Genomic DNA, 25,742 nt, shown 5'->3' on the forward strand with positions numbered 1-25,742 from the left:
TGTATTTTTTATTCTACAGTGGTTATTCAGATGTTTGTCAGTAATGCTTCTGCCTTGGCCTCCCAGAGTGCTGGGATTGGCATGGGCTAGTGTGCCCTGCCCAGTTGTATTTTTATTTCAGATTGTTTTCAGTTGTCTCAATAATTTCCTTTATACCCCCAAAAGAATTTTTTGTTCTGGTTGAAGATTCAGTTCAGGATCATACATTGCATTTTTCTTTCATCATTTCTTAATGTGGAAGAATTCTGTAGCCTGTCTTTTATGGCGTTGGCAGGCCATTTATTTTGGGTTTGCTGGTGTTCTGTCGTGATGAAATGCGGGCTGTGCGTTGTGGTCAGGGTAGATGATGTGTGGCCTCCTGAGTGCCCACTTCAGGAGGCACAGGAAGTTGGTTTGTGCTTTTTGTCCTTAAGAAATTCTTCCTGTCCTTGTATTCTGGATATCTCCTGCATGTGTCTATGAAAGTTGTAATTTTTTTTTAATAGCTATACAGTCTGCCTGAAATTGATTGAATTGATTGATTTTTAGTTACTAACAAGTTCAAGCATATGTGAAAATAGACCAGTACAGTAAACCCAATGTACCATCCTCCAGTTTCACCAGTTATCAGCATATAGCCAATCTCTTATCCATACTGTCTGCAACCCCCTCAAATCACAAAATTTTTGAAAAAATTTCAGAATATATTTTTCTAAAAAATAAAGGGTTTACAAATACAGCCAGAATAGTTACTATATCTAAAAACATTCCTTATTATGTAAATATCTTAGTGTTTACATTTCTGATTGTCTCTTATATTTGTGTGTGTGTCTATGTAAACGTATGTAGACGCATATATATCTACATACATATGTATACACACATATTTTAAGTATATGTATTAGTATACTGTCACTTACACAGTGTGGATATGTGTCTGTGTGCTTTTTGGTGGTTCGAATTGGGCACACATGGTCATTGATGGGTATGTCTTTCAAGTGTTGTTTCATATATAGGTTCTCCCCCATCTTATTTTAGTTCCATGCAATTTTTGTTGAAGAAGCAAGGTAGCGTGTCTTCTAGAATTTTTCCTTTTGCTGATTGAACTCCCTGAGGTGTTTTTAGTGTGCCCCTTAACTGCTGGTATTTTATGTGAGTTAATAGAAGTGGATGGGATTCAGGTTTGAACTTGGGGGAGGGGCCGGGGGTGGCAGTGTAGTAAGTGTTGCTGTGTTCCTCATCGGAAGCTCCTTGGGGGCTGGTGAACTTCGCATGGTGATACCTCCGCTTTTCCTGTTACCTGTAGTATTAGTACACTAATATAGTACCTAACAGTACTGTAAACTAGTTCGTTCTTCTGAGGTAGAGATTACATAGAAAAGACAGGGTAAGTGATTGAGTCTTTCCTGTTGTTTACCAAGTTTCAAACTAAGAAGTCAGCCCTAGCACTTGCAGGGATGAGTTTTGTTTTTGAATCGTTTTGAAATCATAGATTTAAATGTTGGTTGTGTTGAATCCATTGTCGTTTAGTATCTTTATTGGTGGTTACGTTGCCTGATATTTGTTCAACTGGAATTTCTTCAGGTTGGCTCCTGTGTCCATTTGACATGACTTTAGATGTCTTTGGCAGCTGTCTTGCTTTCTGCTATGATGGAACTTGTTTTGGTCATGGTGTGAGATGGTTCTAGGTTTTATTGTTTACCGTATTATGAATTGCAGTTGTTTCAGTGTTGTTTGTGAACAAGCTCTTTTTTTTACTGTCTTCAGTGACGCGTTTGCATCTATGAAGCTTTTGCCGCATGTATTTCTTTTTTGATGTTTTAAGCATAAGATAGCCTCTCTGTGTGCTGCATGACACAGAGAGAGACACTTGGAAGGTGAGAAGAGTGGGTCAGGAATTACTATGGTAAGTTCTTCTCCCATGCTGTACTGGTAGTGGTGTTTGGAAGAATATGATGTTATTGCTGAACCAACACCTGAAATTGTGTTTTTTTTGTTTGTTTGTTTTTGTTTTTAAAGATACGAATGTCTCATGTGTCCAGGCAAGAAAGAGATGCACACTCAAAAAGTTGTTTTTGTTTGTTTGTTTTTGTTTTTTTGAGACAGAGTCTGCTCTGGAGTGCAGTGGTGCGATATCAGCTCACTGCAACCTCTACCTCCCAGGTTCAAGCGATTCTCGTGCCTCAGTCTCCCGAGTAGCCGGGATTACAGGCATGTGCCACCGTGCCTGGCTAATTTTTATATTTTTAGTAGAGAAGGGGTTTCACCGTGTTGGCCAGGCTGGTCTTGAACTCCTGGTCTCAGGTGATCCAACCACCTCAGCTTCCCAAAGTGTTGAGATTACATGTGTGAATCACCATGCCCGGCCCAAAAAGTTTTAACTGAAGAAATTTAATGAAGGGCCTATTTACAGGCCAGGGTTAAAGAACTAATGAGTTCATTCCCATCCAGGGAGTACCAGTTCCTGCCCGGGCCTTGTGGGAAGTGGTGTCCTAGGGCCCAGTGAAGGCTGTTGGGGGAGGGATACTGTAGTCTCTATTTCTTCAGGTGAGAAGGGAGGGGCCGGTCTTTCTCCTCCTACTTGGTGACGTTATGTTGGTGCCTCCCAATGGGCGAATCCATCTGGAAGCCAGAGGTTAGGACAGGCTGTGCCAGCTGCTCCTGGAGGACACAATCCAGCCGCAGAGCAGGCAGGTAAGACGGAGAGTGGACTAGAGTGGGGAGGACCCAGAGACTACAGCCCCAGGTACAGTGGTCAAGTTCACTTCTGGTTTTGAAAGCCTGTAGCCAAGTGGCTGACAACAAATACTTGTTTCCTGAAAAACGTCTTTGAGGATAACTTCTCTTTCTAAGTAAAAATATACTTGCTTTCAAAGAGCTCATTGTCTATAAGCTTTAATAAGAAGTGCCTGCCAGAAAGATTGTTCGTACTCAAGTAGTGATTACTGGTGGAATCTTTAGGGAGCTCTAGAATTGAACACAGGAAGCCTCTTCATCAGTCCAGTGCTTGTTTGATTTCCTAGAACACTTACTGCTACTGCCAGCCAGAGTGACTGCTCACCCCTTTGAAACTGCCAGATGGAGACCAGTCATTTCCTTTAGTTCATTGTTGTTTTTGGCAAGAGCAGATGTAGTTTTACATATGTAATAAATTTATTCCTTATGTGTACATCCTTTGTGAGGGTCCAGCTTTACGATGACAAGAAGAAAAGTACATGTAGTTTCTGTGGGATGTGTGCATAGTAGTTAGGACTTGGATTCTCTCACTGGTGTCACTACTTCCTAGCTGGATGACCGTGGGCAAATTAGCATCTTAGTGTCTGTTTTCACATTTTAAAAATGGCAACGGTGTAAGTGTCTACCTGAGAGGGGTATTATGTCAATGAAAAACTCGTGTGTGTGGAACATATCAAGTGGTTCCTGGCACAGAAGTGTGCTGAGCGGATGCTGTGGATCGCTGGGGCTGCTGTTTATACTTGCTGTTGTTCTGTACTGAATCCCACTGTCCCCCATTCTGTTTCTTATTAGTCATGAAACAAGTACTAGTCTTCATTTTCTCTACTTATTTTATAGTTGATACACTTACTTATCTTTTTAAAAATGTTTTTGTTGAGAAAAAATAAGTAGTTATTAAAGGTTGATTTATTTCCATGTACTTGGCAGCAAGAGGCACAGATACTTTGTAGATTCTTGCTTGTATAATTACTAATGCCTGTTTTTATGACTTTGTCAGTTTGCCCTGGGAAACTGGCATCACATTCCATTTTTAGTACTTAAGGTGATGGTATAGACGAGTGCCTGTCTTTAAAAGAGGTGCTTGTGTGTTTTTGGTTATCTGGAATCAAATTTTCAAATGGGGTTATTGTAAATATTGTTGACTAGACAGCATTGTTTTCTCCCTGCCTCTGGAGGGTAGTTGGAACACTGAAGATACAAAAATTGTATTTGATAGATGATAGTGGTTTTAAAATGTTGGAAGAAGCTATATGTTATTCTCTTATAACTATCGTATAGGAGTTTGTGAAAGATTGTTTTTCAAGGGCTATTCTTGTCCTGCGTCTGTCACTGCTGTGTGACTTTAGGCAAGTTATTTCATGTCCTATCCTTATTTTCTTTATCTGTAAAATGTAATATGGGACTTATTGGAGGATAACTTAAAATAACGAATAAAGTCTTTAGTGCATGAATTAAATGATTTGTCAGGTTGTTTTTAGTTCTAAAAGGCGTTATATGGAAACATGCATTTCATTATAACTCCATATATGCATTCCTGGAGATTATAGTATTCTGCAAAGTGGCATGCTAAAAATAAACACGATTTTTTGGTAAAATAATGGTTTTGCTGATTTCTCAAAACCTATAGGATTTTGTAACCAGAGCCCCTATTAAAAATAAAGTAGCAGTTCTAATAAGAATATTGATGCAGTTAAATCTCCATGAGTATTTGCACCTAGAATTACAGTCCAATTGTATTTCCTCTTTGTATATTTCTGTATGTTGACTTTTAATGATATTTGCTTCCAAGAGGTTGATTTCCCCAGAATTAAAAACATAATCTAGTGGTAGCCATTTTTATCAACTAAAAAAATCTTGTTTTTAATAAATGCAGTGGAAAATGTCTTCAGCTTTTTTATTTGCTAAGGGTTTCTGTTTTATTTGTAAAAATAGGGAGAAAGCCGGCTTCTAATCATTTAAAACAGAAATATGCTGGAAAAAATTGCAGATCACTGATACGACATCCATGTTATACAAAGCTAATTCTCTTAGTTACTGTGATTTGATTTTATGTTCTCGTTCGTTTTTAAAATTTATTTATTTTTTTCAGTTTCTTTTGGTTTGATGAATGTCAAACGGTCTCTAGTGGTTTTGGTTTTTATCTTCCTAATTAATTATATTGTGCATCTTTTCCTTCTTCATTAAGGTTTTTAAAGATAGGAGAAAGCTTAGATATGACTTACTATATTAGAGTTTCTGCTTTTACTGATTATTCAACAGACCCAAAGAGATTAAGATCCCATATTAAGGTGCAAAACTAAGATTAGAAGTATAGTGAGGCACTACCTATAGCAAAGCCTCCCCATACTTAAAAAGATAAAATGTTCTCTGTGCATTTGAAAATACATTTTTATTATTAAGAAAGAAAGAGAAAAGTATAGCAAACTTAATGTAAAAGTATCCAAGCTGGCCAGGCGCGGTGGCTCATGCCTGTAATCCCAACACTTTGGGAGGCCAGGGCCGGCAGATCATGAGGTCAGGAGTTCGAGACCAGCCTGGCCAACATGGTGAAATCCTGTCTCTACTAAATATACAAAAAATTAGCCGGGCGTATAATCCCAGCTACTTGGGAGGCTGAGGCAGGAGAATTGCTTGAACCTGGGAGGCAGAGGTTGCAGTCAGCTGAGATTACGCCATTGTACTCCATCCTGGGCAACAGGGTGAGGCTTTGTCTCAAAAAAAAAAAAAAAAAAAAGGTACCTGAGCTGTAGAGTTCTTGGTAAATTTCCAAGTGATCTACAAACTTGCAAGTCTTACGGGAATAATCATTGACATGTCTCCTTTTTTTTCTCCCAAGTGAACTTGAAGATGATTTACTTGGAGAAGATTTGCTATCTGGCAAAAAGGTAAGAAGTTTATGTCCTTCTGAGATGAAATAATAGTCATTTAATTGTACTTAACATATAGCAGTAATCACTTGTACATGGGTTTCATTACTGGAAAGTTGGGTATAGATTAAAATTTTGTAAACTGAATTATTTTTTAAGTGCACAAGGAATTGACTGTTTATTAGTAAATTCTCTGGTAATTATAACTTAAGAAATAAATCCTTGAAGATTAGTTCCTACTTTGTCCAAGGCACTCTAGCAGTTACTGGATTGTGACAGCATTAACATAAAGTTGTTCCTTGCCATAACAGAAAGTAACGTTTGGAGGTTAATATTTTGCATACTTGTTCTGGATTTCACTTTTTGGAGGCATTCAGAGATAAGCTTAAAGGTAAATGTACTCAAATATAATAAACATTAAAATAAATAAAAGTCTAAAACCTAATGTAGGTTTTTCTAAATCTTTTTGATGAAGTAAAAAATTTGTATATCTATTTATATATATTGTGGGTATATATATGTGTGTGTGTGTATATATATGTGTATACATATACCCACATATATATACATACACACGTGTGTGTGTATATATATATATACACACACATATATACATACACACACGTGTATACACACACACACACACACACACACACACACACACACACACACACACACACACACACACACACACACAACCCTACCAGTATATTTCGGACATTATAAAACACATAAAAGTAGAATGTAAAGCAAGAAAGTGAAATACTACAGTTTTTAAATTTTATTAACAGTTTAAAAACACTTTCTGTTCTCATTATCAAAATAGTTTAGGCTTAATTTTTTTTTTTTTTTTTTGAGACACAGTCTCACTCTGTCACCCAGGCTGGAGTACAGTGGCACCATCTTGGCTCCACTGCAAGCTTCTAGAAGTGATTACTGCATCATTAGCCTGCAGGTGGCCTGGCTTTGGCCTAACCCCGCTTTCCCTCCTTTAGATGGCTCTGTCATCACTTCTAACACTAAGAGTTAGTGCGGTTAGTTGTAAATCCACCTAATAGGAGTAAACTGAAATACATCCATATAAGTTGAACATGAAAGTCTAGTGAGAGAGCCTCGTAGCTGGTCCATCTTGTAGTGTGATGTCTGGAGTGTGAGTGGGATACTCAGTCCTTTCTCATGGTCACTGGGGGAAAAGTCTCCTGTTTTTATCCTCTATTGGGGAATTATTTTGCACACTCTTCGAGGTGCTCTCACTTGTATTTTTGTACCTAAAGTGGCTACTTTTTTCTTTGTATTTAAGATGCTTTAATGGAGAATAAGTTAGATATTAAAAAGTTTAAATGTAGTAAAATACTTTGACATAAAGTTGGATTTCTATCTCTAGGCAAGCCTCATGTCATGGTTTGCCCTGTTTCTTTCCAGAAAGCTGTAATTCTCTTTTGATTTACATGTGACCTCCTCTCATAAAAGCTTTGGGATCAGGACTGTTATCAGTAAAGATGGAGAAATACTATTTGGTTTGGACAGTAATGCTGACTGTTCTGGGGGAAGTCATCTTACTTTTCTCAGTTGAGCTGATTGTTGTAAGTTGCTCGTGTTGGGCTGGAACCGGAGCATGCCCAGTGACAGTGCATTCCGACGCCTCAGTGGAGGGGCTTCATCTGCTTTGGACATTTTGGAAGTGTGTTTACTTTGGAACAGGAGATGTGTCTCTCATTTCCTTTTCTCTGTTCTTTTCTAACATAAATGCATTGTACCTTATAGGAATCAAGGCATTGAAAATATATAAAAAAAGAAAGCCTGAAAAAGATGTAAACAGTCGTGACTAACATTTTGCCATCTGTCTTTTATTCTTTTCCCATGTGTTTTTAAATATGACCGAAATATAGGCCGGGCGTGGTGGCTCACGCCTATAATCCCAGCACTTTGGGAGGCCGAGGCAGGTGGACCACTTGAGATCAGGAGTTGGAGAACAGCCTGGCCAACATGGTGAAACCCCGTCTCTGCTAAAAATACAAAAATTAGCCGGGCATGGTGGCACGAGCCTGAAATCCCAGTTACTGGGGAGGTTTACTTGAACCTGGGAGGCAGAGGTTGCAGTGAGCCGAGGTCACGCCACTGTACTCTAGCCTGGGCGACGGAGTGAGACTCTGTCTCAAAAAAAAAAAAAAAAAAATGAATTATAGATATAAAACATTGCTTTTTTTAAATTTAACATTGTATCATTGGCATTTCTCTCTTGTCATTAGGGTTATTTTAAAATATTTTATAATGGCAACATTCAATGTTTGTATATGCTACAGTATACCTAGTCACTCCTGTGTACATTGAGGTTGTTTCCAGCTCATTGCTTATGAGTTTTTTTAAAACCCTTTTTGTGGAAAATCTCGAGCATATACAAAAGGGGAGAGAACAGTATCGTTTACTCTCAGGTGTCAGTCGCCCAGCCTCAGCAATTTTTAGTTAAAGGCTGTTTTGCTTCCTGTTTACGTACTCACTCCCTACCTCCTGAATTATTTTGATGTAAATCTCAAGCATTATGATGATATTTTAATGGACAAATCTTACTATGCTTTTGGGATCTTTTTTCTTAGGAAGTTTCTATGAAGAGGAATTCTGGCCTAAGGGTGGAAACATTTCATGATTCTTGTCTTGTATTGCCAATTTGTCTTCCAGAAATGTTTGATCCATTTATGTTCCTAGCAGCAGGGAATAAGCATTGCCCTGGATTTTCCATTCCCTGTTCGATACTACTTTTCAAAAAGAATCTTTGTCAGTGTGATAGATGAAAAATGATTTCTGGTTGGTTTAGTTTCTATTTATTTGATTTCTAGTGAGAATGGAATTTTTTTCACGTATTTATTAGCGAGTTAATTACTACAGGGTCTATGAATGGAGTTCACATGACGAGTACACTGGCTGCCTGAACAATTTTTTTCTCCCACTGGGGTCCCCACAAAAGGCACAATGATGAGCCTTTGCTTGGAGAGACTCCTAAGGCGCAGATAGCCCGAGGGAGGCGCATAGTACTGAGGAAGGCACACGGGTCAGACTGTCAGGGACAAGTTCATTCATGTCAAGAAGGTTGTTAGGGCTCAGTTTTAAATAATTAAGGTTTCAAATTGAGGATAAAGCAGGCTGATGTGACCAGGCTAGAGCTTTTAGAAAGTGGGTAAGAGTGAGGTAGAAGTTGGCTGCCAGCTTGCAGTTCCTTCTTCAGCTTTTGTATTTAACTTCATCAACTCGCGTTGGACAGACATTCTCCTGTTACATTGAGGTGGCCCTGTTTCATAGATGCCTGTGTTGGAGAATGTTTTGGGAACCATTTTCTTCCCATTTTTAAACTCTGGCTATTCCATGAAGGTTTTATGTTCTTGGGAGTATTGGAGAGAACCATTCTTTTTCTTTCATATTTGTTTCTCTCCCCATGGGAGAAATGACCTGTTTGGAAAGATTGAGAGAAAGGATTTCACTAGCCTCTGTGGCCACTTTATCTTCATCTCTTGAGATCTGTGGCCCTGATTTCCTGCAGACCATCCTGAGTAGAACCCTCTGGAGCCTGAGAAAACTGTTCACTCCAGTTCTTTAGGATGTGTTGAAATCAGCTTTGGCCTCAAGGATGTAGCCTAGCTCTCCATTCCAGCTTTCTCAGTGAAGCGGATATTGTGCTTATCACCTCCTGTGTCTGTTAGTAGGTTTAAAAGCCAGAGAGGAAAGTTGAATAATCCTCAAAGGAGATTTGACTCCCACGAGGGCCCACCCACCACAGTACACATTCCCTTTCTATTTGCTTGATGCATTCTTGGCTCATTGATTTTTGACAAATACTAAGAGTTTAAAAAACTCAGAGAAGCAGCCTCTCGAATGAAATTTGTCTCTCATTGAATTATTAATTTTTAAAGCTTTCCTGAAGTTTTATTTACTGAGTTGGACAGCCAAACTGAGGTTTGTCTGTGGTAGGCCTGGCTCATAGCTCTCACTTTCATAACGGCGTCTCCTTTCAGTCTCAGAACTGGCCCTGTGTGGATGACAGATTATATGGTCACCTAATGGAAACTTCATTTTCTTTTTTTTTTTTTGAGATGGAGTTTCATTCTTGTTGCCCAGGCTGGAGTGCATTGGCTCACTGCAACCTCCACTTTCCGGTTTCAAGCAATTCTCCTGCCTCAGCCTCCTGAGTAGCTGGGACTACAGGCACCCCCACCACGCCTGGCTAATTTTTTATACTTTTAGTAGAGTCACAGTTTCACCATGTTGGCCAGGTTGGTCTTGAACTCCTGATCTCAAGTGATCCATCTGCCTTGGCCTCCCAAAGTGTTGGGATTACAGGCATGAGCCACTGTGCCCAGCCAGAAACTTCATTTTCTGTCAGTTAAGCAGTCCGTTTTGTTATCACACATATCTGTTCTCCCTTCTGCAAATAAACTGAGTATATGTCCTGTGTTATTTTTTTTTAATCTTATTGTGGTGTCAGTGATTAGGTTGAGTCCTGTGCGACTAAGAAGTGCTAATAAGATTGATTATTTTTGGCTATCAGAAATACTGTAATAAAGTATACAGATAAGTTTTTATAAAGTGTAACTACCAGGAAAAGACTGCTTGTTTGTTCACCTTTAAGAAGAAAACCAAGTTGATTTTTCTGTCTTTACTTTTTAAGAATGAATATGTGTGAATGACAGTGTGTGTGTGGCTTTGACTGGCTTTCGTGAAGGGAGTAGTAATTTATATATACCATTTATACATATAAGTAATTTTAAAAAGGGAGGAAAGTGTGAAGTAGTGTGAATAAGTAGTGAGACAGTGTGAATAACACCCACCCCAACCTAATCTAAGATGCTCAAATATATATAACCTAAGAAAACCTGGAACTCTTGGCAGAATGGCTAGGCTCTCTCTGCTTATAGGCAGGAGCACCATCAAGCACAGGAGTGGGGAACTGAGCTGCTAACATTTATTTCCATATGTGATCTGTATTGGAAAAACCAAAGTTTTATTATAGTCTTTTATTTCAGTTTAGTGATTCAGTTATTTAAAATCTTATTTCTAAAATTACACTTTTTTATGTTGTTTAAAAATTCTTTAGGTTTTGGATATTAGCATGTTAAATTTAGTAGTACCTTTAAGGATATCTTTCTTTTTTTTGGGTATTATAAGGAAATATTATATTTGTTCGTAAGCTTCCACCAATGGACTTCTTACCTTTTCTCTTTTGTGTGAGAATAAATGTGATCGTTACACTTGCTGTTTTTACATTTAACTTGCCTGGGCACCTGAAGCTGAGCCCAGGAGGGATCCACATGCCTTGTGTGGGATTTCTTGATTGTCCACTGGTGACCAGAAAGCCTTCCGGGTGGCAAACGTTTTAATATAAGGCTAGAAACAATTCAGTCAGTGTAATTTTGTGCTTTGTAACAAGCCTTTTTATGGAAGTGACACACATTAATTATATTTCTTATTTTAATTAGAATCAGTCGGATTTGTCAGATGAAGAGCTAAATGATGATCTTTTGCAGAGTGATAATGAAGATGAAGAAAATTTCAGGTACTCAGTATTACCTCATTATAAATGTTCTTTATTTAACTAAATTGATAGGAACTGTTATTTATAATTACAATGGAATGTAATTGAATAATGTAGCCTTATATCTTTAACACATGATTACATTCTAAATGGAATACTAGTAATAACTGTAGAAGCCATATGGATGTTCTGTAAACAGAGCAGCTGTTTAAAATAAGCAGTTCTTGGCCAGGCGTTGTAGCTCATGCCTATAAACCCAGCACTTTGGGAGGCGGAGGCAGGTGGATCACTTGAGGTCAGGAGTTTGAGACCAGCCTGGTTAACATAGTGAAACCCTGTCTCTACTAAAAATACAAAAATTAGCCAAGCGTGGTGGCCCACGCCTGTAGTCCCAGCTACTTGGGGGGCTGAAGCAGGAGAATTGCTTGATCCACAGAGGTGGAGGTTGCAGTGAGCCGAGATTGTGCCACTGCATTCCAGCCTGGGAGACAGAGTGAAACGTCGTCTTTAAAAAAAAAAAAAAAAAAAAAAAAAAAAAAAAAAAAAAAATCAGTAGGTCTTTCATTTAATGATCTCTGTGAGTTCTGTTCAGTGTAGGTTGTGAAAATTTAGTATGGATATATACTGCTTTTTAAAAGAATTACTTTATTTGGATGGAGGGCAGTGGCCTGGGACTCTTAACACTTTTGCAGTTTGATGTTGCTACATTTGTTTTCATTTTAGCCAGTTTATTTATATCATTTACTGAATTACCATTTTGGACACTTTGGGAGGTGGTACTTTAGACTCTAGTTGACGATACGTTGACTGTCCTGTTGACATATAGTAAGCTATATTAAAAGAGGAGAGAGACACTGGTAGGTGGAATAATTTTTTTAATTTTATGAGGAAACATCGGGAAAATGTAGACAAGCTCTTGTTATAAATGTAATTAACAAATATATGCCATTTATTATCGAGCCATGGATTTGTAACAGATTTTCTAACATAAAGTAATTTTTACAGGTAAAAATAAGTTTTAAATTATTCTGCCAGTCAGATACATTTCCCAATTCCATTCTTTGACATCATTGTTATATTTTAATCTTTTGAGTTAGATTGCCTTTTAGAAGTACATCACTGAAGTTTTTTAGACACAGTATCTTGAAGTCTAAGAGGTGTATTAATTTTTTGTTAGGATTGAGTGCTGTGTGTGAACATGGATTTATCTGCACGGTCTTGCATGGGAAATGTTGTCTTGCACCTTATTGTTTGGTATTTAACTGTTGTGATTTAATAGGTGGAACATGATTTTTTTTTGCAGTTTCAAAACCTTTGTTATTTTACTTAGAAATTATGAACAATTTTTAAAGATATTTGTGACTAATATAAATTTATTTATTTGAACACTGAAATGTGTTTTCACACAAATTTTTAATATTTTGATTTTCTTAAACAGGAGTTTATAATTTCTATCACAGATGTAAGAAAGAAAAATTGTTCTTAAAATTCCAATTCTGATTTTCTCCTTATAGAATAATACTTCTGTTTTTACTTTGAAATCTTAGCAGTTTCTATTTCATTTTGTAAATTAGAATGAAATATAGGCTATTTGATTTCAGTCTTGGACTTTTGCCAGTCAGATGTGTTTCATCTGTGGTTGATTTAATTCTTTTGGTCAAATAACCTGCAGCTGATGATAAGTAAAGGGGCTATATGCATTGCCAGTCTGTGGCCGGCTCCATATAGCACAGTTAGCTCTGCTGTATGCATTAAGGGTTTAGGGCACTGGCTCTGTATAGCATTTTGAGTACTGTTGGAGTTAATGTGCATTTGTCAGTAACTGGAATAACTTTTTATCAGTCATGGTTTAAATCTTTGTAACAGCTATTTATATAATGATTTAGTTTGAGCTCCTCTCTTCATTGGGTGCTTTTTTTTTTTTGTATTTTCGTCCTCTCTAGTTCTCAGGGTGTTACAATTAGTCTGAATGCTACATCTGGCATGGTTACATCATTTGAACTCTCTGACAACACTAACGACCAATCTGGAGAACAGGAATCTGAGTATGAACAAGAACAAGGAGAGGATGAACTGGTTTATCACAAATCTGATGGATCAGAATTGTATACTCAAGAGTACCCAGAAGAAGGACAGTATGAAGGCCACGAAGCTGAGTTGACAGAAGACCAAATAGAATATGTGGAAGAGCCAGAGGAGGAGCAACTTTACACTGATGAAGTGTTAGACATCGAGATCAATGAACCTTTAGATGAATTTACAGTGAGTCTTTTCTCCTTTGTATGGCCAAAGATAACCTGGCTTCCCATGCATAGGCTTCTAAACTGATTTGAAATCTATTTACCTCCCCTGGGAGGGAGGGGAAATTAGACCTTATTATCACTGTCTGCCAGTTTCTTTATCTGAGCTATGACAAAGTTTGTGTTGACAGCTTGTTTGGCCAGAGGTAATGCTCCTTTGTCATTCTGGAAGGCTGCAAAGAATCGTGACCTTGAGGATTGTACCCTAAGGAAGAAAACAGCTTTGTGTGGTGGGGATACACTGTCAGTTGTTAGCAGTACTTAATGCAGAGCTTTTATCCAGGCTTTAGACAAGATCTGATAAAGTCCTTCTAAGGTGAAAAGATTATTGACCTGCTAAAGACATCTTTAAGGTGCTAATATTCCAAAGTGATTGATGTCCTGTTCATTCATCCTTTTTGTAGCTGAGAACTGTCTAAACCTGAATAAAGAGATTGGAGGTTAGTTTAGAAAATGTCACATATAATTTGTTATCTATAATCAGGAAGGAAGATTGTGCTGATTTTTTATTTCAGAAAGATGATTTTGGTAGGTAGTTTTTTTTTCAAAGTTGAACCAACAAGAAAGAAAAAATGTACTAGTGTAAGATTCTCATCTTTTAATGACTCATTGTCGAAAGAGATTTGTTTTTTAAAATAAGCATGTAACGAAATTTATGAGGGAAGGATGTGGTCTCAGTAGCTGTAGTAGAATTTTAGGGTTTTGGGGAACACTATGGGGGCCGAGTGAATGGGGCTGTTGGTGTGGTGACAGAAGTATGCAGAACTGGGGCCTTAAAAGAGCCCATTTGCAATGGGAGTAGCTCTGCTTTTCTGTATTTACATCTTCATTCGGAGTAAGCTTTCGTTTCAAAAAAATAGTTTAGATGTTGCTGAATTGTGGTCATGTGTATGAGTAATTTTAAAAAGGATTAATTGTTTATGTGGAACCTTTGAATATTTAGTTCCAGTCATGATTGTATTTAGGTGTCTCAATAGTTTTTTTTTTTTTCGAGACGGAGTCTTAGTTTGTCGCCCAGGCTGGAGTGCAGTGGTGTGATCTCCACTCACTGCAACCTCCACCTCCTGGGTTCAAACAATTCTCCTGCCTCAGCCTCCTGAGTAGCTGAGATTACAGGCGCCCACCACCACGCCTGGCTGATTTTTGTATTTTTAGTAGAGATGGGGTTTCACCATGTTGCCCAGGCTGATCTTGAACTCTTGACCTCAAGTTATCTGCCCGCCTCGTCCTCCCAAAGTGCTGGGATTACAGGCATGAGCCACGGTGCCTGGCCTTCAATAGTTTTAAGATTTAATTTCTTTTGGTTAATATTTGCTCTTTGGTAGATACAGTAATGAGAAATGTTTGTAGTTTTGGTAAATAGAATCATGTAAAAGGCATCATGGGGAACTTGTTATTTCCATAACCCTGTAATAATTTGTTCTGGTAATCCTTCACTAATGTAGGCACGTGCCTTCTGCTTTACTGGTGTGTTTGTATGCTCTTAAAGTGAGACACTGTAATTTAAAATGCTTTTGAAAATTAAACCAAGATCTTTTAGAATTGTGCCTAGTTATTGCCTAGTTAGAGTATTTTATTATTTCTGTTACTGATCGGTAAAATAAGATGATTGGCTAATCATCCTGGGTTCTTTCCTCCTGTAAGTTCAGCAGTCCAACAAGTCTTTACTGATGTCTAAGCACTGCAGACACAAATATTGCTAAACCGTGTCATGAACATTGGCCCTACCTGTGAACTTAGTACTAGGCGGCACAGATCATAGCGTGGAAGGTGCCTGATAGAATGCGTGTGCACAGCCACACAGGAGGTCTCTTTCACTTTGGTGTTCTTGCAGAGTTTGTTGTAAAGAGAATTTCCAAGTGAGGAATTTCCCTCTCTGGTATTCCATTGTCAAACTTGAGATTACACATAGGCCCCAGTTGTAATAAAATCCAACTTAATTATCCAACATCTTGTGGTCTAAGATTCAGGTGTTGAAAAGAAGAAAATGTGGCAATTTAATAATACTCATAGTACTCTTCCACATTAAAATGAATTTTTTTTCAGAATTAAAGTCTTAAAGTAAAAAAATACTTAGAAATTCTGAAAGTGTTCTAATGTTTTCACAGAGAGTTGTAAAGTTTAAAGTTGAGCAGTAGTAGTTAAATGTCTCTCTGTGAGCACTATCGGTGCATCTTAATACATGTGTTCTAGCCATGGTCATTCTTTTCTTGTTTTATGATGATCACAATGGTAACATCTGAATGGTCTGAAATGGCCGCTTCCTTGGACAGGAGGAGATACACAGAGAATTAAATTGTGAGGTACTCTGATCTTGCTCGGCAATGGGAGCCTCTCTCTCTCTGTCTTTGGAGGCTGTCACTGAAGCCCAGATGATTTATTCACCATTAGACTAATGAACGCATGAGCAGATTGTGTCTCTGTGTACCCCAATGGCATTTTAGTTTATTAAATGGCTTGTGTAACTGTGATTTTTGTTCTCCCTTGGGTTGTTAACCCCCACTCTAAGACTTGAACTCTGAAATGTGGATCTGTTGGAACCTACCTGTAAAGCCACATGGAGGGGCTTTGGTGCATAACTGGGTGTAGAATCATGAAACCCCAGAATGTACAGTGGGAGGGTTTGCTGTTCCCTGTGAAGAAAGGGAGGTCCAGAGACATCAATAAAGCTGGACGCACAGCTCTGCTGTTCTTTCCTGTGAATGTTGCTGGTGCTGTTTTTGAGAGTGAATTGTGATTTCATTTGAAAATGTGTGCTCATTATATTAGTAAGGAGTGTATATTGGTTTAGTCAACAAAATATTAGAAAATTGTGTTGAGTGATTTCTACCTTTAAGTGCAATCAGTTTATTTAAGGCCTTTAAAATTAACATAGAATGAGAGTTTATTGTTCTGTAAAAACAATTTCAGGTTGACATTTTATGTCATGGGTAGCAGATGTTTGTTTCCCAGCGAGAATCCAGGGGTGTGGACTGTATACTGCTTTGTACACTGGCTGAAGATTTGGATTAGCATCATTTATTTGACTTTATTTGAAATATGAATGTCCTGCTGCCCGTGATTCATGGGTAGTGATAGTTGTTATTTTGATAGGACGCTAACAGTTTTTTCTGGAAAATAAAATGCATTGTGTTCAGATTGTCTTGAGAGAATTGTGGGAACTAAGGTGGTTTGTCACCTTAAATACAGCTGCTTTATTTGGGGGTTCTAGATGAGACTGTCATGTACCATACAGTAGGTTGTTAAATTTCTGTAGGTTGTTCACTCTTTGAGGTTGTCTGCTTTGGAACCATTTTACTGTTCATTTTTTAGCAAGTAGGCTGGGACCCTGGGAAGTCTACCTCCACTGAGTAGGATCAGACGTTTTCACTCGTTAGCAATACCAGAAGCCCTTTTTTCTTCTCTGCAGTTGTGGTCGTCTCCAGCCAGCTTGCCTGCTTTCTTCCATCTACCCAGAAGGGATGCTTGCTTGCTAATACGCCCCTTAAGTTTCATACAAAACCTGGAATCTTTCTCTCATTTGAGAAGAGGGCCTAATGGAGAAACATACTAATCATGATTTTTAAAAAGCTCCTCTGTTTAATTGCTGACACTTTTGTTGTCTTACATTGCCACAAAAATAGAGTTGGGCATGACTTCAGCCCCCTCCTGCTGCTGAGCTCCTCTTTGAGAGCACATAAACCATGTCTTTTGAAGGTGGCTCTTCCGTGCTGTTGATTTGCAGAGGAGCTTTGTGACAGGGCACTTGGAGTTTGAGGCAGAGCCCATGGCACTCGCTCTGGTGGCTGAGCCAGCATGATATGCTTTGTTTGCATTAACACGCAGAGGAGGTTCCCCTCTGTTTCTGGGCCTGGTGCTTTGTGCTCAGTAAGCTAATCACCATAGTAAAACTTTCTACAATTATTAAGCATGAATCATAAAGACGAAAAGTGCGTAAAAAACCACCCCAAAGCTGTATGAGAAAAACTTGTTTTCTCTTTAATGGCTGTTAGGATGAAGAATACTTGCAGGCTTATGGTGGGCAACAAGGGCTGCGAGAGCAGGAAGACTGTGTGGCTGAAGATGAATTAGATGAGATTACTGATGCCCAGGTTGCTCCTGCAACTGAAGAGGTATTTGTTCATCTTTTAAAAAGAGTAAAAAGTTTGCTGTTTTCCCCCCAGACTTAAAATGAGCATCTTTTTAGCATTAGCGAAAGTCTATACCTATCTTTGAACTGTGAGTGTATAGTGAAAAACTTGAACTTTCTAGGCTCCTTGGGAAGTGAGTTCTGGTGTGCTGTGATTTCTGCATAGCGTGTGCCCTTTAAGTGTTAGAGTGTTGTAAATGTTTTGTGGGGTTGTGGGTGGAAATAGTTCAGAAATGTGACGTATATGTTAGTGCTTTGAAAGCAGTGCTGTAATTCTTTTTAATTAGTCAGTAACAGTTAATTTGGACCATTATTCAACAAATACTGCAAGGTTTCTGTAATTAGGTGCATTTTTAGTGTTGAAGAAGTAAGGATGATGAAGCTTGATTCCTGCTTTCAAGGAAATTGGAGTCTAATAATAGGAGAGAAAAAAGATGTGTAAATACCTGTGATGGGAAAACAAAAAAAGTAAAACCTCCCAAGAGAGGCTCAGAGACAGTGCTAGGAGCTCACCGAGGAAACCCCGTGGGGAGAGAGGTTCGTGGTCGATGAGGCTTTATGGAAGGAGGTGAACCTCTGAACTCTGAGGTAGGTCTTGAAAGATAGATTGCATTTGTACTGAGAAAGGTGGGGTGAGGCGTAGAGTTAAATAGTTGCTGTTCTCTTACCCCAGAACTAGCTGCTGTGGGCCAGACATGCAAGCCACCAATCATTCTTCAGCCTGAGAACTTCACAAGAGTTTTTCTTAATACAGTTTTCATCTTTTGTCAGGAGGCCATGGAAACTGATATTTACTGACTTAGGCCATTTACTTTAGGTGTTATTTCAAGGATTTAGACATTCAGTCCAGAAAACATTTACTTTACCCTTTTCCCCCAATATGAATAATACTATGACAGTCTATGAATGTGTATGCTGTGCACATTACAAAACAGAAGCACTTCTTGCACATACCCTTTCTCCCCCTCCACCAAACTCAATTTGATTTTGTGTGTATGTGCTTTCTTCTCTCTTTCTCACTCGCTATTTGAAATAATTTGAAACTTAGAGAAAGGACAGAATAATACAAAGAACTCTTACCCAGATTCTCCAGTTGTAGAAGAATGTCCAAGAACTAAGACAAAGCTGAAGAAGATGTTAAAAGTGTGCAGAGAGTAGAGGTTACGTGCGTCTTGTTCATCATTGTATTCTGTAGCACTCTTTATTACAAAGCTAGCGCCAGTCTAGGTTAAACCTGAAAAGGGGTAATTTAGGCGGAAGACATCTGAGAAAAATCTAAGTAGCCAGTAAAGGAGAGAGAAGTAGACAGAAGACTGCGTGGAGATCATTCCAGGTGGTAAATAGTTGAGAGAGAAACCAAGGAATTTGGTGCCTGTTAATTCCATGTCCTTTTTGTTTGTGGTATTTTTTTTTTCTTTTTTTTTTTTTAATTATACTTCAAGTTCTAGGGTACATGTGCACAACGTGCAGGTTTGTTACATATGTATACATGCGCCATGTTGGTGTGCTGCACTCATTAAGTCGTCATTTACATTAGGTATATCTGTTAATGCTGTCCCTCCCCGCTCCCCCCACTCCATGACAGGCCCTGGTGTGTGATATTCCCCTTCCTGTGTCCAAGTGTTCTCATTGTTCAGTTCCCACCTATGAGTGAGAACATGCAGTGTTTCGTTTTTTGTCCTTGAGATAGTTTGCTGAGAATGATGGTTTCCAGCTTCATCCATGTCCCTACGAAAGACATGAACTCATCCTTTTTTATGGCTGCATAGTATTCCGTGGTGTATATGTTGCCACATTTTCTTAATCCAGTCTATCATTGATGGACATTTGGGTTGGTACCAAGTCTTTGCTATTGTGAATAGTTCCTCAGTAAACATACATGTGCATGTGTCTTTATAGCAGCATGATTTATAATCCTTTGGGTATATACTCAGTAATGGGATTGCTTGGTCAAATGTTATTTCTGGTTCTAGATCCTTGAGGAGTTGCCACACTGTCTTCCACAATGGTTGAACTAGTTTCCAGTCCCACCAACAGTGTAAAAGTGTTCCTATTTGTCCACATCCTCTCCAGCACCTGTTGTTTCTTGACTTTTTAATGATTGCCATTCTAACTGGCGTGAGATGGTATCTCATTGTGGTTTTCATTTGCATTTCTCTGATGGCCAGTAATAATGAGCATTTTTTCATGTGTCTGTTGGCTGCATAAATGTCTTCTTTTGAGAAATGTTTGTTCATATCCTTCACCCACTTTTTGATGGGGTTGTTTTTTGCTTGTAAATTTGTTTGAGTTCATTGTAGATTCTGGATATTAGCCCTTTGTCAGATGAGTAGGTTGCAGAAATTTTCTCCCATTCTATAGGTTGCCTGTTCACTCTGATGGTAGTTTCCTTTGCTGTGCAGAAGCTCTTTAGTTTAATTAGATCCCATTTGTCAATTTTGGCCTTTGTTGCCATTGCTTTTGGTGTTTTAGACAGGAAGTTCTTGCCCATGCCTATGTCCTGAATGGTATTGCCTAGGTTTTCTTCTAGGGTTTTTATGGTTTTAGGTCTAACATGTAAGTCTTTAATCCATCTTGAATTAATTTTTGTATAAGGTGTAAGGAAGGGATCCAGTTTCAGCTTTCTACATATGGCTAGCCAGTTTTCCCAGCACCATTTATTAAATAGGGAATCCTTTCCCCATTGCTTGTTTTTGTCAGGTTTGTCAAAGATCAGATGGTTGTAGATGTGTGGTATTATTTTGAGGGCTCTGTTCTGTTCCACTGGTCTATATCTCTGTTTTGGTACCAGTACCATGCTGTTTTGGTTACTATAGCCTTGTAGTAGTTTGAAGTCAGGTAGCATGATGCCTCCAGCTTTGTTCTTTTGGCTTAGGATTGACTTGGCAATGTGGGACCCTTTTTGGTTCCATGTGAACTTGAAAGTAGTTTTTTCCAATTCTGTGAAGAAAGTCATTGGTAGCTTGATGGGGATGGCACTGAATCTATAAATTACCTTGGGCAATATGGCCATTTTCACGATATTGATTCTTCCTATCCATGAGCATGGAATGTTCTTCCATTTGTTTGTGTCCTCTTTTATTTCATTGAGCAGTGGTTTGTAGTTCTCCTTGAAGAGGTACCTCACATCCCTTGTAAGTTGGATTCCTAGGTATTTTATTCTCTTTGAAGCAATTGTGAATGGGCGTTCACTCATGATTTGGCTCTCTGTCTGTTATTGGTGTATAAGAATGCTTGTGATTTTTGCACTTTGATTTTGTATCCTGAGACTTTGCTGAAGTTGCTTGTCAGCTTAAGGAGATTTTGGGCTGAGACGATGGGGTTTTCTAAATATACAATCATATCATCTGCAAACAGGGACAATTTGACTTCCTCTTTTCCTAATTGAATATCCTTTATTTCTTTCTCCTGCCTGATTGCCCTGGCCAGAATCTCAAACACTATGTTGAATGGGGATGGTGAGAGAGGGCATCCCTGTCTTGTGCCAGTTTTCAAAGGGAATGCTTCCAGTTTTTGCCCATTCAGTATGATATTGGCTGTGGGTTTGTCATAAATAGCTCTTATTATTTTGAGATACGTCCCATCAATACCTAATTTATTGAGAGTTTTTAGCATGAAGGGCTGTTAAATTTTGTTGAAGGCCTTTTCTGCATCTATTGAGATAATCATGTGGTTTTTGTCTTTGGTTCTGTTTATATGCTGGATTACGTTTATTAATTTGCGTATGTTGAATCAGCCTTGCATCCCAGGGATGAAGCCCACTTGATCATGGTGGATAAGCTTTTTGATGTGCTGCTGGATTCGGTTTGCCAGTATTTTATTGAGGATTTTTGCATCAATGTTCATCAAGGATATTGGTCTAAAATTCTCTTTTTTTGTTGTGCCAGGCTTTGGTATCAGGATGATGCTGGCCTCATAAAATGAGTTAGGGAGGATTCCCTCTTTTTCTGTTGATTGGAATAGTTTCAGAAGTAATGGTACCAGCTCCTGCTTGTACCCCTGGTCAAATTCGGCTTTGAATCCATCTGGTCCTAGACTTTTTTTGATTGGTAGGCTATTAATTATTGCCTCAATTTCAGAGCCTGTTATTGGTCTATTCAGGGATTCAACTTCTTCCTGGTTTAGTCTTGGGAGTGTGTATGTGTCCAGGAATTTATCCATTTCTTCTAGTTTTTCTGGTTTATTTGCGTAGAGGTGTTTATAGTAGTCTTTGATGGTAGTTTGTATTTCTGTGGGATCGGTGGTCACATCCCCTTTATCATTTTTTATTGCATCTATTTGATTCTTCTCTCTTTTCTTCTTTATTAGTGTTGCTAGCGGTCTATCAATTTTGTTGATCTTTTCAAAAAACCAGCTCCTGGATTCATTGATTTTTTTGAAGGGTTTTTTGTGTCTATTTCCTTCAGTTCTGCTCTGATTTTAGTTATTTCTTGCCTTCTGCTAGCTTTTGAATGTGTTTGCTCTTGCTTCTCTAGTTCTTTTAATTGTGATGTTAGGGTGTCAATTTTAGATCTTTTGTGCTTTCTCTTGTGGGCATTTAATGCTATAAATTTCCCTCTGCACACTGCTTTAAATGTGTCCCAGAGATTCTGGTATGTTGTGTCTTTGTTCTCATAGGTTTCAAAGAACATCTTTATTTCTGCCTTCATTTTGTTATGTACCTAGTAGTCAGTCAGGAGCAGGTTGTTCAGTTTCCATGTAGTTGAGTGGTTTTGAGTGAGTTTCTTAATCCTAAGTTCTAGTTTGATTGCACTGTGGTCTGAGAGACAGTTTGTTATAATTTCTGTTCTTTTACATTTGCTGAGGAGTGCTTTACTTCCAACTGTGTGGTCAATTTTGGAATAAGTATGATGTGCTGAGAAGAATGTATATTCTGCTGATTTAGGGTGGAGAGTTCTGTAGATGTCTATTAGGTCCACTTGGTGCAGAGCTGAGTTCAATTCCTTGATATCCTTATTAACTTTCTGTCTCGTTAATCTGTCTAATGTTGACAGTGGAGTGTTAAAGTCTCCCATTATTATTGTGTGGGAGTCTAAGTCTCTTTGTAGGTCTCTAAGGACTTGCTTTATGAGTCTGGGTGCTCCTGTATTGGGTGCATATACGTGTAGGATAGTTAGCTCTTCTTGTTGAATTGATCCCTTTACCATTATGTAATGGCCTTCTTTGTCTCTTTTGATCTTTTTTGGTTTCAAATCTGTTTTATCAGAGAGTAGGATTGTATCCCCTGCCTTTTTTGTTTTCCATTTGCTTGGTAGATCTTCCTCCATCCCTTTATTTTGAGCCTGTGTGTCTCTGCACGTGAGATGGGTCTCCTGAATACAGCACACTGAGGGGTCTTGACTCTATCCAATTTGCCAGTCTGTGTCTTTTAACTGGAGCATTTAGCCCATTTACATTTAAGGTTAATATTGTTATGTGTGAATTTGATCCTGTCATTATGATGTTAGCTGGTTATTTTGCTCGTTATTTGATGCAGTTTCTTCCTAGCATTGATGGTCTTTACAATTTGGCATGTTTTTGCAGTGGCTGGTACCGGTTGTTCTTTCCACGTTTAGTGCTTTCTTCAGAAACTCTTGTAGGGCAGGCCTGGTTGTGACAAAATCTCTCAGCATTTGTTTGTCTGTAAAGAATTTTATTTCTCCTTCACTTATGAAGCTTAGTTTGGCTGGATATGAAATTCTGAGTTGAAAATTCTTTTTTTTTAAGAATGTTGAATATTGGCCCCCACTCTCTTCTGGCTTGTAGAGTTTCTGCTGAGATATCTGCTGTTAGTCTGATGGGCTTCCCTTTGTGGGTAACCCGACCTTTCTCTCTGGCTACACAACATTTTTTCCTTCATTTTTCAACTTTGGTGAATCTGACAATTATGTGTCTTGGAGTGGCTCTTCTCGAGGAGTATCTTTGTGGCATTCTCTGTATTTCCTGAATGTGAATGTTGGCCTGCCTTGCTACATTGGGGAAGTTCTCCTGGATAGTATCCTGCAGAGTGTTTTCCAACTTGGTTCCATTCTCCCTGTCACTTTCAGGTACACCAATCAGACGTAGATTTGGTCTTTTCACATAGTCCCATATTTCTTGGAGGCTTTGTTCTTTTTACTCTTTTTTCTCTAAACTTCTCTTCTGGCTTCATTTCATTCATTCATTTGATCTTCAGTCACTGATACCCTTTCTTCCAGTTGATCGAATCAGCTACTGAAGCTTATGCAGTCGTCACGTAGTTCTTGTGCCATGGTTTTCAGCTCCATCAGGTCATTTAAGGACTTCTCTACACTGGTTATTCTAGTTAGCCATTCGTCTGATCTTTTTTCAAGGTTTTTAGCTTCTTTGTGATGGGTTCGAACTTCCTCTTTTAGTTTGGATGTTTGTGGTATTTTGAAGTTTGAAAACTAATTTTATTGTTTGTTTTTCCTTGTAGTTTATTTTAGTTTTTAGATAACAATATTTTCTTTATTCTTCCCTGATACTCTATAATATTTGTAGCATATCTTAAAATAGGGAAAGGTTTTGTAGATTTCAGTTTTCAAATGATGGTTACGTAAACTTTTATTGCAAAGCAGTTAAAGAATAAGAATGTTAACAAGTATTATCATTGCCTGGGTGCCTTCTGGAAGTGCCTTCTAGTTCTAGGTGTTTTTAACTTCAGTTCCTGGACAGTCGTCATTAATATATTAAAACAAAAGAGGGCTACTATAAAAAATGGTGACCTGGCTGGGTGCTGTGTCTTACACCTGTAATCCCAGCACTTTGGGAGGCCTAGGTGGATGGGTCACTTGAGCTCAGGAGACCAACATGGGCAACATGGCAAAGCCCCATCTCTACCAAAAATACAAAAAATTAGCTAGGTGTGGTGGCACACACCTGTGGTCCCAGCTACTCAGGAGGCTGAGGTTGGAGGATCACTTGAGCCCAGGAGGTGGAGGTTGCAGTGAGCTGTGATTGTGCCACTGCCCTCCAGTTTGGGTGACAGAGTGAGACCCTCTGTCCAAAAAAAAAGAAAAAAAGTGATTTTTTTTTTTCTTTGATTTTTCAGTGTCTCTTGTGTGGGGGAGGAGGGAGAAAAAGAAGGACAAATAATGTGGAACAGTAATTCAGGACTTGATTAAGCAAATGAACAGTAAGTGTATGAAAATATATTCAGTAAAAATTAAAAGAAAATGGAGAATTTTAACTTACTTTAATATTGACAGACCTCAGAATTATTGATCAGATGTAGTCTGATTCACTTGAGGGAGCGTTTTGGAAACATTGTCAGGAGACAGTTTTCTGAGGGTCCTTCATTTAGCTGCAGGTTTTGTGAGCAAAGCGAGCAAATCACTGCCTATCCTTTGTTCCGGAATATCTTTTAGAGGATTCTGGTGTAGCAGACAGCTACAGATGCAGTGTCTTCCTCTGGAGTCAAGGACAGGCTTGCTTACTGCCCATTGTGACACATTCAGGGTTTCCTGTGCAGAGAGGTCCCTCCTGTAACACAGCCTCCTATGTGTGCAGGGTCACCTGGCTCTCTTCACACGGCCCATTTGGGAGTGGGGCCTCTTGGAGCTGGTGCAGAATGCTACTGCTAGTGATACAAATAACATTCTCCTAGTCTCCTTATTTCTGACAAAGAGTCTTAGCTTTCTTACAGCTTCCGTGAAATGGTGGCCAACTAACTTGTTAGCTTGCAAGTAGAGTAAAATCTTATATTCTTCACTGTTCTTGACAGTATTAAAAGCTTTAAAGCTCTTGTCCTTGGACTCAGCAATTCCACTTTAACAAATTTATCCAAAAGAATTAATGTGTGTTCAAAGGTATATGTATCAAGTATTTGTTTGCAACATTGAAAATAAATGGAACCAATGTATAGAAGACTAAATCATGGCTTAACCTTAAGGTGTAATGCAGTATACCAAGTGTTGTCTTAGTTCTGTTTGACTTGGAAAGGTGCTCGTGATGCATTAAGTGTAAAGAGCAAGATGATAGAATAATTCTTCCCTTCAGCTCCCCCTGTAAGTGCAAATCTAAATATGTGTGTGTAATTCTCAAAAAAAAAAAGTCTATGTAGTTACAGATGGAAATGGTAATAATGATTACTGCTAAATGGTGGAATTATTTAGTCTTTGTATTCCAATATTTTCTGATTTAAAAATTTTTTTACTATAAGCAAAATAACTTGTATAAGTAAAGAAATATTCTTTTTCATTTTTAAATGTGAAGAGACAGGGAAACATAAG

At 38.5% G+C, this 25,742-nt stretch overlaps 1 protein-coding gene and 1 long non-coding RNA gene across 14 annotated transcripts in view; one reads left to right on the plus strand and one right to left on the minus strand.

The window, feature by feature from the left end:
* RBM33 (RNA binding motif protein 33) overlaps positions 1–25,742 on the plus strand; it is a 137,546-nt gene that overhangs the window by 23,216 nt on the left and 88,588 nt on the right. For 6 of the 13 annotated variants that reach the window (XM_054560051.2, XM_063726242.1, XM_009243468.4 and 3 more), the window contains exons 3-5: positions 5,552–5,600; positions 11,048–11,124; positions 13,047–13,365. In XM_054560051.2, coding sequence (XP_054416026.1) covers positions 13,087–13,365 — 279 coding nt within the window. In that variant the 5' untranslated portion in view covers positions 5,552–5,600; positions 11,048–11,124; positions 13,047–13,086. Of the gene's footprint in view, positions 1–5,551; positions 5,601–11,047; positions 11,125–13,046; positions 13,366–17,395; positions 17,516–24,543; positions 24,647–25,004; positions 25,518–25,742 lie in introns of those variants that run through there. The other 7 variants (XM_009243470.4, XM_054560047.2, XM_054560048.2 and 4 more) reach the window with 3 other exon arrangements.
* Positions 17,960–25,033, minus strand: LOC129060532 (uncharacterized). The gene is made up of 3 exons (XR_008527343.2): positions 24,706–25,033; positions 18,613–18,766; positions 17,960–18,260 (listed from the first exon to the last, which is right to left on the minus strand). It is a non-coding gene; the product is annotated as an uncharacterized LOC129060532 (long non-coding RNA).

This window comes from Pongo abelii, chromosome 6 (assembly GCF_028885655.2).
Source record: "Pongo abelii isolate AG06213 chromosome 6, NHGRI_mPonAbe1-v2.0_pri, whole genome shotgun sequence".
NCBI classification, from domain to species: domain Eukaryota; kingdom Metazoa; phylum Chordata; class Mammalia; order Primates; family Hominidae; genus Pongo; species Pongo abelii.